The 14,024-nt window shown below is 47.4% G+C and overlaps 1 protein-coding gene across 1 annotated transcript in view; it reads left to right on the top strand.

Annotated features, from left to right (window-relative positions):
• The first annotated feature begins 352 nt into the window (after positions 1-352).
• The window catches only part of RYR3 (ryanodine receptor 3), a 517,407-nt gene continuing 503,735 nt past the window's right edge, over positions 353-14,024 (top strand). Inside the window, exon 1 of the mRNA XM_047736987.1 lies at positions 353-510. Coding sequence (XP_047592943.1) covers positions 460-510 — 51 coding nt within the window. The 5' untranslated portion in view covers positions 353-459. The remainder of the gene's footprint in view (positions 511-14,024) is intronic.

Below are 14,024 nucleotides of genomic sequence, written 5' to 3'. Positions count from 1 at the left end.
CTAAGCCACTGGCCTTTGTTTGTGAATCGGAGCAGGGTAGGGGGCACCCTCTCGTCGCTGCGGAGCGCGCGCCTCGGCTGGGTGTGCGGCGCGGTGCGGTGGTGTGCGGGGGAGGCCCCACTGCACCCCACCCCCGGGTCCCTGCGCCGCCCCCGCCCGCTCGGCGCGCCGGGCGCTGCACTCTCTGCCCGGCCCGCGGTCGCCGCGCACTTGGCTGGGGCGAGAGGCGAGAGGGGTAGGCGGGCTGCTTGGTTGGCGTTGGCGCTCTGCAGTGCAGTGGAGTGTTAGCCCAGCTCCCTATATGGTCGGGGATTAGCTCGGCGCTGCTGAGGCTGAGCCAGGAGCCGGAGGAGGAGGAAGAGGAGGAGAAAGAGCGCAGCAGCAGCCAGCGCACGCCGAGCGGCTGCCGGGGGAAGCAGAGGCGCCCGAGGCTGGGGCACCACCGACGCCTCGGGAGCCATGGCCGAAGGAGGAGAAGGAGGCGAGGACGAGATCCAGTTCCTGCGGACTGTGAGTCTCCGCGGCGGGGGCGAGGCGGCGGGCAGGTGGGGAGGAGCGCGGAGCCGGGCGAGGAGGGGCTGCGCTGCGCCGGGTGCCCGCTGCCGGGTGCCGGTGCCCGGCGCGTTCTCCGCACCCGCCGGCTGCAGAGGCGGACCAGCCACCCACCCGCGGGGCCGTCAGGGGCTGCGTGGGAAGGGACACCTTCTCTAGCCTGTCCCTTCTTCCCCTAACGCCGCCCCCACCCCAGACCCCCACCTCCACCTCCAAGGCTCTACGGGCAACTTGCTACTTGATCTGAAACCTTTGACGCCCAAACTTCCAGCCAGGGTTTGTTCGCGGTTGCCCTGACCTGGAGGATCAGAAGTGGAAGAGCTCGCCCCAGAGTCGGTCCGCGCTTTCACCCCCCCAGCACTCCACCACAGGGAGGTGCCCCCGTGCGCTGGGGAACCGCCTGAAAGAACCAGCGGGACAGGGGCGAGCGTGGGGAGCCGAGTGCTAGAAGCGGGCGCTGGCGTTCGGTCCCGGTCCTGGGATCGCTCGGAAGGGACTTCACCCAACGCTGCCCCTCGCACGTTAAGCCCCAAGCCGGCAGCTGCTGCTGGAGCGTTACTTGACTGCCCCGAGTGTAAGAGCCGTGGCTTCTGCCGCTTGCTCCCCTCGAGCCCCGCCGGACGGGGGAAACCCCGGTCTCTGGCTCCGCGTCACTCAGGTCCCCTTCCTGGCACCGGAGGGCGCTGCTCCGCCCCAGATTTTAGGGCAAGTGGCTGGGGGGCGGGGATCTGTTGTAGTCACATCAACCTTGCCCCTTAGGAGTTAATGGAAAACCTTTCAAGGTGGAAGACAACAGGGAAGCGTGGGAGGGCATTGGGGGTGCGTTCCAGCTTCGATTTCAGCCAGGTGACCTTGAGCAAGTCGCATAATCCGTCCTTCCTAACCTCAGTTTCCTCTTGTGTAAAATGGAGAAAATATAACCAGCGTTTCAGGGTGATAAGGATTAAATGAGATAGTGAATGTCATAATGTTTTGTAAACTGTAAATTGCTCTCTAAGTGTTAGATCATTTTATATGCGCTGTTTAGCTCTCAGGAATTAGGATGAAATTCCTTCTCTCCCTGTCTCCTTCTCTTTAAGTGCCCCCTTCTGACCTGGTCTCTGAAGATCACAGTTTAGGTCTTGTGGCTCTTTTACACCATGCCCTCCCCTTCTCTAAAACCTTCGACTTTCTCTTCTAAACATGGTTCCTCTGTCAGGGCTGGAACTTGGGTCTCATTTGGGAGATACAGAGGGACGTGCCACCCTTCTGATATGACCTTCTGATATGACAGAATTATCTATTTCTTCATCCTGCACCCAGACCCCCCTCCTTATCTCTCACTCTGCACTCAAGAGCTCAGGATGGCTTCACCCTCGCTACTCCTTATAGCCTTTTTGTTGTAAAGCTGCCTGTTCTTCCAGAAGCCCTGTGGAATCCCTAAGCTTTCCTTCCAACAGGTGTCCTTGATATTGGATGGGTGACACCAGGTACTTCCTGCCTTGTGCCCTCCTTGATCAGTTGTTTCTTCTGCTTATTAGTAACAGTCTTCTAGGCATTACTGACTGATGAAATCCCCTTCTGACGGATTGGGTCAGTGTGGAATTGATGACTCAGGGTTGACGTGAAAGCCTGGTGGTTTTGTTTGTGTTTTTCTTGGCTTCTGTGGTCACCATTCCTGACTTCTTCTCTCCATCAGGCAGTGTAAGTGTTTTTTGGTACCCCTGTAACCAAAGCTTAGGGTAGAGCAGTGGTTCTTAAATTCTGTATGTTATGGGTGCCCTGTCCCAGAGATTAGAGTAACTGGGCTCTTTTTTAAAGCCCACCCATGGCCCATTCAGGGTTCGAGGACCCAGGTTAAGAATCTCTGTTGCAGAGATACTGCCTATCAGTCATGGCTTCCAGGGAGAGATGGAAGCGACCATAGGGGCAGGTGACTCCCCATGTGGCATTATTATTGCTCCTAGTCATCACCTGGAGTGTTTCCTAGGTGCGTTCTTCAGTAACCCTGCGGGCATCTTCATCTCTGGTTTCTTGGGGTGACGGATAGGTGATGAAACTGAGGCATAGGAAATCGAGTGAGTTGGCCGGGGCCACCCAGCAAGTTGCTGATGATTGTCATTACATAATGCTAACTTAGATGCCCACCAACGGCTGGCGTGAAGCGCTACTCCAGAGGCTCTGGTCTTCCCAATATATTGCCATGAGAACTGCTGCTTTCTGACCTGTGACACTGTCTCCATATCCATGAATTAGACACAACTATTTCTGCAAACCCCGTCACCATAAATTTTGATTTGCACAGAATTTTGACTTTATCCTGCTGCTTTTAAGGGAGTCAGCAATCACAGGGCTGTGCTTGAAGTGGGGTTTTCTCACCTTCGAATATGCCTGGGTTGGAGAAGCTATTGCAGTTTGAACTCCCCCACCCACCTTTGCCTTAGGGTCTCTTGCTTTTCCCCAGAGAATATCTTTTAAAGCATTTTGGCCATGTGTCGGTCATGGAATGCCTCCTTGTCCTAACATTTAAGGTGTTTGGTATTTGATGATGGAAAAGAACCTTATCTTTGCAACCGAGAACTTTAGAGGGCTGCCATTCTGGACAGCGGAGGCTTTTAAACCTACTTTTACAAAATAGACCAAAGAATAGCACTGCGTTGAGGATCCTTGTCAAGCTGTCGGTGGTTCTAGTATCCTGTTTATTGTGAGAGCGACAAAAATAAAAGCAGCTGGGATGATCGGTAACATGAAATGGGCCAGGCTTACTGCAGTGATCACCATAGGTGTGCGTACTGGGGCTGGAGACACTTGCTAAGAGGTGGTGTTCCTGTAGGTTGCGTCCTCTGATACATTTCAAGCCCATCTTCTCCTAAGTAGGGGCAGTGCCCACACAAGGGGCTTGGAAATGTCAGCACATCGTGTCAATTAAATGCTTTTGTACCCCAGACCTTAAAATGGCAGTGTAAAACTACATATCCCTTCTGGCCTTCTGGAATCACCAGCAGTTATTTCAGTCAATGAGAGAGAGAGTCAGCCAGACAGATAGCCTAAGAATTTTCTTTAAGGCAAAAATTTTCCCTCCCACTGCTGCTGGCAGTGGCATCATCCTGCCTTCCGACTGCTCTTGCTGACGTCGTCAGTGTCACTGACGTGGTTCGAAGCTGCTCAGAAGCAGATAAACCTGCCAGCCACTCATCTGAAAGCAAGAAGTTACAGCGAGAGGAGTGACAATTACCCCGTCTCCAGACGGTTGGAGCGGCTGGCACCGCACCCCGCTCTGAGAGTGCCAGGGAGTAGCTGTTTTCTCCGCCCCCGATTTCTTTCCCTGTGGCTACAGCATCCATTGAAAAGGAAAGAAAGGAAGAAAGAGCTCCAAACCTCAGCTTACTGTTTTTAAAAATACCACAGCCTTCTCCTTGCCAACCCCCTCTCCACCACAAAGTTAATTGAAACAGAACTCAAAGTGAGGTAGATGTTCGTTTCTATTAGTTTCAATTAAAGACAGGTCAGAGATGCCCACCCCAGCCCTCCTTGTGGAAGGTTTCCCCCCGTCTAAATTTGCAGCTCTCGAGGTACGAGAGAAGGCACTTGGGCTAAGAATCAAGACTGCCAACCTGGTCTGGGGTCCTCCCTGGAGTCTGACCGGGACGAATTCCTGAATATGTGCTGTGGCACTAAGGTGAGCCCATGTCCCCAAGTCCCTCCAGGGCACGTTGTCCCAGGTTGGGAGGTCAGTGAACATGCACGTGGTGGTTCCCTCCTTGCCTCTCCCCTCAGCAGAGTCCATTTACGTGACATCTGCATGATGCCCTGGTTTGCTTTTGGTTGCTTTTTCTCAAGGAGGGAGGCAGACATGAGTGACTTCTTCCTTCAAACACAGTGTTTCAGGATGGCCACAAGTAGTAATGGAAGGAGTGCTAGAATGCAGACCCAGATACCCAGGCATATGTTGTTGATACCTGGGCTGTCCTGCCGAATTAGGTTTGATGTTTAAAGTGACAAAACTCAGACTGTCCCAATGCTCTGGGCTTCCCAGTGTCACTTCCCATCTTCTCAGTCTCTTTTCCCTTGGCTCCAGAGAGCTGATCTCAGTAGGAGCTGTCTCAGAATAGCTGGACACCCGATATCCCCTCCTTTCCAGGGCAGTGCCCCGGGGGGCGGCTAGGTCCTTCTCCTGAAGACATGAACTTGCGTCTGAGAGGCTGTGTCGGTACTAGGGGGTGGCTCCCACCTCTGAGACACTGATGACACACAAGCAGGTTTGTTCTGAGGGCTCTGAAGACTGCTGAGCTCCAGGGTCACAAGGTGATGGTGACTGTGAACTTGGACATACTGGAATGTGTTGTAGCCCAGTGTAAGAGAAGTGAGACCAAGAACAGGTGCGCAGGTGAAGAAGGTGTGACTGATTGAAAGTGAAGGTATGTTTGATGTCTCTGCATATTTTTTCTTAGGCTGATTTGATTTTTAAGCAGGTTGAGGACACTTCAGTGAAATAGGGTTTTTAAGCAATTCTTCATTCCTTTCCTAAAATTGATTTAGGAGAAAAACAAATCTATTTCTCAGATTCCTTAGGACGGATGTGAGGGGGAAAATGTTGAAAAAAGGGTACGAGGAGTTTATCTGGAAAGCAAAATACTCTGATAGTTATTTAGAAAGTGTATCAAAATAGATCGTATCATGTCTCCCTGTGTTTATTTGCTTCTTTTGCTTGTTTTGTGATAATTTGTTTCACTCCTTCCTGGGAAGGATTTTTTATTTCATAATTTGGGTTTTCCTTTACCTCACTGTTTGAAGAGTTTTGAGTTTAAGAAGCCACTGGCTCCATCCTTTTCTAATTTACTTGGAATCCTTTTGAATGCTTCTTACCAATATCATGTATAGGCTGTGAAGTTCTCATGTCTTCAGAAACCAATATTTTAGCTCATTTTCCACAATCCCCCATCTATATAAACCCTTCTATATGAGCTTTAGCTTATATAGAAGAGGTCTTTAAGCTACCCTTGATACGAGGTTTATCCAGTAGGAGTGAAATGTAATAAAAGATAAAAAATTAAACTCAGAAGCAGGAATTCTTAATTCCAGCCCTAGCTCACTGTGACCTTGAATGAGTCATTTAAGAAAATTGAGGTTTCCTCTCCCCCACTTCAGGGAGGTAGAATCTGCTTTAATGGCTTCGCAGAAGTGTAATGAAAGACAACAGTAATTCCAGCAATACCCCAAATGAGAGACGAGCTGTGTTTTGCAGGGTATTATCATTGTGTTTCTCTTGCACAGGATGTCAGTCCTGCTTGTGACAGGATCTTGTTGTTGAAAAAAACACCACATTTTCCTTTTCTCTAATGTGCCCCCTGCCACAGGCCTGAAACTTCACCCCAGGGTTATGACCCTGCCTCCATGTTGGTTCAGCCCCAGTGCTGAGAAGTTACTTGACTAAAGCAAACACCAGCTCATCTCACGTTGTTTGACTGAAAGGCTTGATTGAGAAGGAAAGTCAGTTGGTGTCAGAGCCTTCAAAAGGCCAGGCAGGCCCCCAGGATTGCAGCCACCAAAGAGAACAGTTATTTTTTGTCTTCTCAGAAAATTACCAAAGCTTAACTGTTTCCCATAGGACCCCTTTCCTTATTAGATCCTGTTTCTCTTCCTTTCAAAGCCACCCTCCTGTTTCTTCCCTCCCACTTCTTTTATGAGCCCATTCTACCCCCCCCACCACCACCCCCAGCACTGGGACCAGCTTTTCTATAAAGCCAGCCCTGCTTTTTCCTCCCAGGGATTTTGCTGCCTCAGTCACATCTGTCTGGGGACTCAGGGCTTTTGCAGAGCTCCTTATGGTCACACCTGGAAGAAGCAGATGCTTCTGTGGTGGGATCTTCACAATGCTGAGGCTGCAGGCCCTCCTGTCTCCCCAGGGAACCACGTCGGGTCTTCCTGGCTTCAGGCTTCTGGCTGGTGTCCTCGAAGCCATCTTGTTCAGAAGCTGGTGGGGTATTTTAGGGACAAAGACATTTCCAGCCACTGCAGTTCCCTGTGCTTGGGTGAGTTTTGCCATCATAGCACCTCTTCAGTTCAGGGAGAGGGAGGAAAAAGTGCTGGCACCTTGCTCCCGATCCGGCTACTGGGAGGAGCCTTGTGAGGCGCCAAGATTATTTTTTCCCTTTCTTATGTCATTTCTGATTCCTGATTGTTAGAAAACAAAGTTCAGATCGGCTCCGAGATCTGATATTCAGAAATAAAAGCTGGGCCTCCTCTCTTCTTCTGTCGTCTAGCCCAGGGCACATTGCTGACTCCACAGGAGCTCACCGGGCTGTTGTCCTCTCGGATGGAACACAGTCCCGGAGGGGGGAAGCACTGAGACACAAGGCCTGCCCGTGCTTCCTTTCCCCTTTTACCTCATTGAGCAATGGACTCCTTATTGATTTCAGGCCTCCCAACACCCACACCAGCTTGTCCACTTGAGGAGGTTGAGACCTCCTTTATCGGACTCAGTGCCCAAGAAGAAGGAAAGTGAACATTCCCTCTTCAAATCAGACTGCAGAGAGATTCGGAAATGTCTCTCCCTCTGAGCCATCCTCTCTGGGGTGACAGCTGCTGGCTGCGGCTTACTTTAAGAGCACAAAGGAGGCAGGAGAGAGCTCTAGAGCCAGAACTGCTGTGCAGAATCTCACAGGCCATCAACAGTTTTTCCGCTGAGTTCATTGTATATGTGGTTTTTATGCTGCAGGGGCCAACAAGGGTGAGGAGCACGGCTTGAAAGAAAGTGTCAGGGTGACAATCTGTGTTGGTGTCAGTGTCGACAGGACCCATGCACAGAAGGCCGTCTTTCTTAGTCATCTTTTGCAATAAGGCATTGACTCAAGGACTTCCCTCTGTCAAAATACAGATCTGTGAAATGGTTAGCTCAGTGGGTACCGTTCATGATTAGCATCATTAATGGCTGAGTAGAGCCAGTTCCTGAAGGAACAGGAGTTCCTCATCCAGGAACAGGATGAGGGTGTTTGGGAACATTATTGAGAGGGGCAGGCCTCAGTGAGCATTGCCGGGATCTTGGCGAGCCCTGAGCAGACAGAGGAAGCATCAGGACACAGAAGTCGGGCTCTGCGGCTGGTGACACAGAAACTCTCATCTCTATCTACTTACGACCTTTGATCAGAGAGGAAGCCTTGAACTACATGGGAGAAGGGGGCCAACCTCTTTTCAGGCGCTGGAAAGAGCACCACTTGCAGTCACGACTGATGCTAATACGTACTCTGTTTTACATAGTTCAGAATCGGAGACAATGGTTAGAATAAGAAAGTCTCAGATTTTTAGAAGACGAGGGAACTCTTTGTCAAAGTGAGAGCTAAGGGTTGCCTTCCTGAAGTAGAAAACTGTTCAAGCAACAAAAGTCTGTTATCGGTTATCATGTTTGTTGATAGGTTACCACTCACTGTTATCCCAAGGAGATGGCCCAGAGTTCCTAAAGCCAACTTAGACCCGTTCCTACCAAAAAAGGGGGGGATGCCCAGGAGAGCTGCCTGGCTCCCAGTAGAGCAAATAAGAAAGGCTCTTACTGGAAGGTACGTGCTTCTTAACAGACCAGTCTCAGGGCCCGGCATCCACTCTCTGATAATTTCACAGTTGAGTTCTCTAATGGGCCTGAGCTGAGAGAGTTCGTCAGTGGGACTATGGGAAGAAATGGAAAATTCTCCATCTGTGGCACATAAATGTCCACACTGTAAGGAGGATTTATTGGACAGCGGCATTCTATGCCATGGGCCAGATCCAGACTGTAAATAGTACTACAGCAGCACAAGGGATCCAGCGGGCCACACCGTGCATTGATCCGGAAGCTGAATCCAGAAGGTCAAGTCAGAGTAGGGCAGCCACACCTGGAGGAGTGTGAGCCCCTCGTGAAGGTCATCTGTCTGTGACCCTCATCACCAATCATTCAGGACATTGGCTGTTGTTCTGACCGATAGCAGTGATCCACACCTAAGCTGACCTCTCTTCCGTCTAGGCAGGCCAGAAAAGGGGAGTCCAAGAATAAACTCTAGGAATGTCTTGAACAAACCTCCTTTCTTTCTAAGAGGGATTTTAAGATGAGAAACATAACAGAGAACATACTAGGCAAGTAGGTAAACTCCGAGCTAAAGCATTTTCTCTCTTCTGTAGCATTTCTGTCAGATGCCTTTAGGCATTGTCTAGGCGGATTGTCTGCCCTTTCCTTGGTTTTAGTTCATCCATTTGTAAAGACAGAGTAGTAATGATTCTATCTCAGGGATGCCTTGAAAATAGGAGTGAAGGGACTCCACGTCTCCTCGTGGAGATTAAGAGAATTAGGTATGCATATATGGAAGGACTACCTTGGGGAAAAAAGTTGTTTCATTGCCCAATCACCTAAAAAGGTTCCTATCAAACTAAAGCATGAGCCATAGATGATAAACTCCAGGAACATGACAGCTTTCAATTCAGTCCACTCTGAATCCCCAGCTACCTGATTATCGCAGGGCTCACAAACTTAAACACTTTTGGGGCCAGACAGGTAACTAAATGTGTGAATCAGGCTTTATTTGCAAAGAAAGGTGGGCCCAATGGACACCTTCAAACAAAAAAGTCTTAAACCCTTCCCCCGAGCCAAACACCTCTGCAGCAACGCTGTGAGCTGCCTTCCTGTTTGCAGCCATGGGTGAACCCTCCCATTTCAAGTGCATAAACTGCCTAGAAGGCATGAATATTTTTATGAGTAGGATCAGGCTCACAATACACATCAAAGTCCTTGGATGAAAATGTCAACAAAGAAGACAGTGTATCATTTATCACAGTGTAGAGAAGACAGATTGGCATGCTGACAAATTAATAGGCTTCATAAATGATAGACTTGATCATCAAAATGAATCCAGATCACGCTAGCCTTTTAAAAAACCCTTTCAAATTGTCACATAGATGCAGATATCACGAAAGTTAAAGAAAACAGGGTGTCCATTCAACTTTTACTGACCGAGTACTCTGTTGCTGGCCCTGGCCAAGTTGCTGGCGGTGACATAAATGAGTAAGACATTTTAACATCCAGTGCCCCCCAGTGGCTGAGGGTCAAGAGGGGGCTTAGTCTTGTTTTGAGATAGCAGGGATATCAGTCACTTCAGGCGAATTTATAACATTTAATTTAACTTTTCTATACTTCCACAGTACGAAGGTACTTTATTTATTTATTTATTTGGGCGGGGGGATGAGTTGGGAGGGTAGGGAGCAGCAGTGGGAGAGGGAGAAGCAGGCTCCCCACTGAGCAGGGAGCCCGATGCAGGACTCCATCCCAGGAACTCAGGATCATGAACCAAGCCAAAGGTAGATGCCTAACTGACTGAGTCACCCAGACACTCCAATAAGTAATTTTTTTTTTTAAAGATTTATTTATTTGAGTGAGCAAGAAAGAACACAGAGGGAGAGGGAGAAGCTGACTCCCCTCTGAGTAGGGAGCCTGATGCAGGGCTCAATCCCAGGACGCTGAGATCATGACCTGAGCTGAAGGCAGATGCTTAATCAAATGAACCACCCAGGCACCTTGCAAAAAGTAATTCTTATTAAAATATGTGCCCTTGGGGCAGTTTCTTCACTTCTGTGCCTGTTTCTTCATGTGTTAAATGTGAGTGATAATAGTTCTGCCTCAGATGGTTGTAGCAAAGATGCAATGAGTTAATCTGTGTTAGGTGCTTGGAAGAGTGCCCAACATAGAGTAAATCCCCAATAAATATTAGCTACAGATACCGTCTCAACAAACAGCATAAACATTGACGTTAGGCACACTAGCTATTCCAAATGTCATTGCACGTTTATTTTATCTTTGAAAAGTACAAAAGGACAATGCCCTGTGATTATTCCATAGTTTTGATTCCTGGTGTTCTGCTTAGCTATAGTGTGACCAGGCCTTGTGACTGGAAATGAATCTGGAATGGACATGGCCTCAGGAGCTCAGATTGATGGGTCATTTCATAAGTGTCTATGTTGCAAAGCCTCTTGATATAAATACTCATTGACTTTTCCTCCAGCAATTTTTGATTACCCCTGTCAATGGATGGGCCACACTATTTGGAGAATCCTAAACATAGACAACTTGTCCTTCATTTGGGGAGATTTCTTTCTCACCTATGTTTTAAATATGGAAATTTGACTTTCTGGGAATTCACTGTATTTTTAGCAACACAAGGTCATCCTGCGGTAAGGATCTTCTTATGCACTTTCTCGAATCATTCTCTTGACTAAGGATGCAAAACATGTTCCTAAAGTATTGTTTCTCGTTACACGCTTTAGTGCCCTTTCCTCTGGGGGTCCTGTTAGGGGCCTCTCGGTCCAGTGTTATGCCCATCTTTTCCCTTTCTGCTCTCCATGGAATTAAACTGGATAATGTTAGCCACGTAATCCCTATTAACAATTTTCCTGTCCCTGGCTGAGAGTAAATATTTATTTAGTTAAAATATTGTGCTCCTTGCCAAGTGACAGGTGTATAGAAGTCTAGGCACATGGGTTAGGTAATGGCGCCTTGGTTTTGAATAGGTTTTATCACCCTACTTGGCTCTTTATTTTCACTCAAAAAGCAGGTCCCAACAACTGAAAGCTTAACTGGGCTAAGCAGTTGGGGAATTTAATCAAAAGAATTAAACCAGCATTTCCCCAAATAATAGAGAATGGTTGGGCTTTTGATTTCCTTGAAATAAGGAGGCGATTTCTCTTGGTGTTTAATCTCAGTATTTCAGTAGCAATACACTTCACTTTTTAAGTTGTGAATAAAAACTAAACTATATGAATGATATATTTCATATATTCCGGCCTCAGTTTTTTAATCTGTGGAATGGTAAAAATCATAACTAATTCTCAGGGAGGGGTCAGGATGAAATGACCAGACTCCAACATTCTCCAGAGCAAGACCATATTCTATTAGTATTAGCTGCCTCCTTTCCTCTAACATCTGATACTATCTGGTACTTGGGGATGTCCTCAGAAAGCATATTTTTTTTTAAATTTTTTTTTTAAGATTTTATTTGTTTATTCAACAGAGAGGGAGAGATCACAAGTAGGCAGAGAGGCAGGCGGAGAGAGAGAGGAGGAAGCAGGCTCCCCGCTGAGCAGAGAGCCAGATGCGGGGGCTTGATCCCAGGACTCTGGGATCATGACCTGAGCCGAGGGTAGATGCTTAACCCACTGGGTCACCCAGGTGCCCCATGAAAGCATATTTTTAAAGTATAAAATGCTGTAAGGTGTCACACGTGCATATTAGAACTTGGGCAACAGTGAAGTCTGATTATATATGCGTAGAGCTCACTATTATAATCAAATAAATTTAAGATCAAAGTTAATCTGACTTATTTATTCTTGTACATAAATATTATTATACTGGCTCCTAATTAGGCATAATTGTACAAATCACGGAAATGACTGTAACTAGTATAAATTTTGCCTAGCCAAACCAATCTTTTAAAAAAAAAAAGATTTAAAATTAAAAAAAAAAAAACCCTGAATATCTTAGTTCTCTCTTCTTATTGACCTTGAATGTGATGGATTCTCTGGTACCACATGCCATTTCCAGAGCACCATTATCACTGTTGCCATCACTGTCAACCCCGTAACCACTTGCAGCATCTCCCACGAGAGTGGTTAAGGCTCAGGGAAAGACCACAGTGTGAATTCTAGATCTGTTATGTATAAGCTATGAGACACTGACAGTTTCTTCCTATCTAAAATAGGGATATTAATAAATTTTAAAAAATAAATAAAATAGGGATATTAGTAGCTTCTGATGTGGCTGTTGAGACAAATATGGTGGTGTTTGTAGAACTGTAGTGAGCACAGTACCTATCTCATACTGTGATATGACATAATACGTATTTTGATGGGAGGTCTTACTGCCTGGGGCTCCCTTCGCAGTGCTCCCAGCAAACGAGCCCAGCCTGGGCTTCTGTGAGCCACCTGGGATCCTGCAGCAGCTGCTCTTTCATGATATTGGAACTGTTGGAGTCGGGGGGAAGGTAGGAAATGTGCTTAAAACCCTTTATTTAGGGGCGCCTGGGTGGCTCAGTGGGTTAAGCCGCTGCCTTCGGCTCAGGTCATGATCCCAGGGTCCTGGGTTCGAGTCCCGCATCGGGCTCACTGCTCAGCAGGGAGCCTGCTTCCTCCTCTCTCTCTGCCTGCCTCTCTGCCTGCTTGTGATCTCTCTCTGTCAAATAAATAAATAAAATCTTTAAAAAAAAAAACCCTTTATTTACTACAATTTCTAACTCAATTAATTGGGGGAAAATCTAAATAGCTCTTCCACCTGCTTCTTAGAAGCCTCAGCCAAATGAAAACCGGTGGGTGTGCATGTGTTTCTGCTTAATTTTCTGAACACGTGAAGGCTGCAGTCCCAGCTCGTGTATCTGACCAGCAACAGGAACCTATGCCCAACCCCCAGCTGTTTGGTAGATGATGACGAATATGTTGACTGATTCCCCAGGCTTTGCTCTGGTCTCTGGCTGTGCTAAGTGCATGTCCTCATGTTCATGATGAGGCCCTTAGAACACACATAGAGAGGCAAATATCTCTCGAAGCTAGAGAGGCTCCCAGATCTGGTCTAAACTCCTGAAATCAATTGACAATTAAAAAGCAGGTTTATTGGGGGTGTAGAGTAAAAGAGACTTAGGGTTAACCTCTCTCTAGCCTGTAGGTTAAGTATCATATGTCATTGGGGAGAATATGATCCCTTTGCTCCAGACATCTCTCTCATGTATGACAAGGTACATGGAATTCCTGACATTCAAGATACTCCTTTAGATTAAGTAAGGCATTATCTCCAAGACAGATTTGTTTAAAGTTTGCTAAAAGTTGAGTGAGGAGTATGACTGCCAAGTAATTGATAATTATTGTTGTCTGGACTAATTAAGCTGGCACTTGATCACAGTACAAACTTTGTTTTATGGTACATAAATCTCTGTTTCCCTTGCAAGACTGAACAGCTCTCTGGGGCAAGGGCTTCCGTATTTAGTTAGATTTCTTAGGATCCCAATCAGTGCTCATTCACGTACACAGTGGCTCAGTGATTTCTTGAGTGATTTTTTGATTCGGTGTTTCTGCAAGGCCTCATTACTTAGACTAGGTATTCAGCACACCCAAATGGACTGTTCTTACCTAGTTACTTATAACAAGGGACTTCAGATTCACAAATTGTAGGTTCCGTTCTGAATTAGTCAGTGAGAACTTCTTCTTTTTTTTAAATATTTTATTTATTTATTTGACAGAGAGAGATCACAAGTAGGCAGAGAGGCAGGCAGAGATAGAGAGAGAGGGGGAAGCAGGCTCCCCACCGAGCAGAGAGCCGGATGCGGGGCTCCATCCCAGGACCCTGAGATCATGACCTGAGTGGAGGGCAGAGGCCCAACCCACTGAGGCACCCAGGCGCCCTAGTCAGTGAGAACTTCTAATGGGACTGACTCTTTTTCCATAAAGTGTAAAAGGGGTGTGTGTGGTGTGTGTGTGTTTGTGTGTGTGTGTGT

Source organism: Lutra lutra, chromosome 7, assembly GCF_902655055.1.
Source record: "Lutra lutra chromosome 7, mLutLut1.2, whole genome shotgun sequence".
In the NCBI taxonomy this organism is placed as follows: domain Eukaryota; kingdom Metazoa; phylum Chordata; class Mammalia; order Carnivora; family Mustelidae; genus Lutra; species Lutra lutra.
Note: the sequence above shows the minus strand (reverse complement) of the source record. Positions and strands in the feature narration are given on the sequence as shown.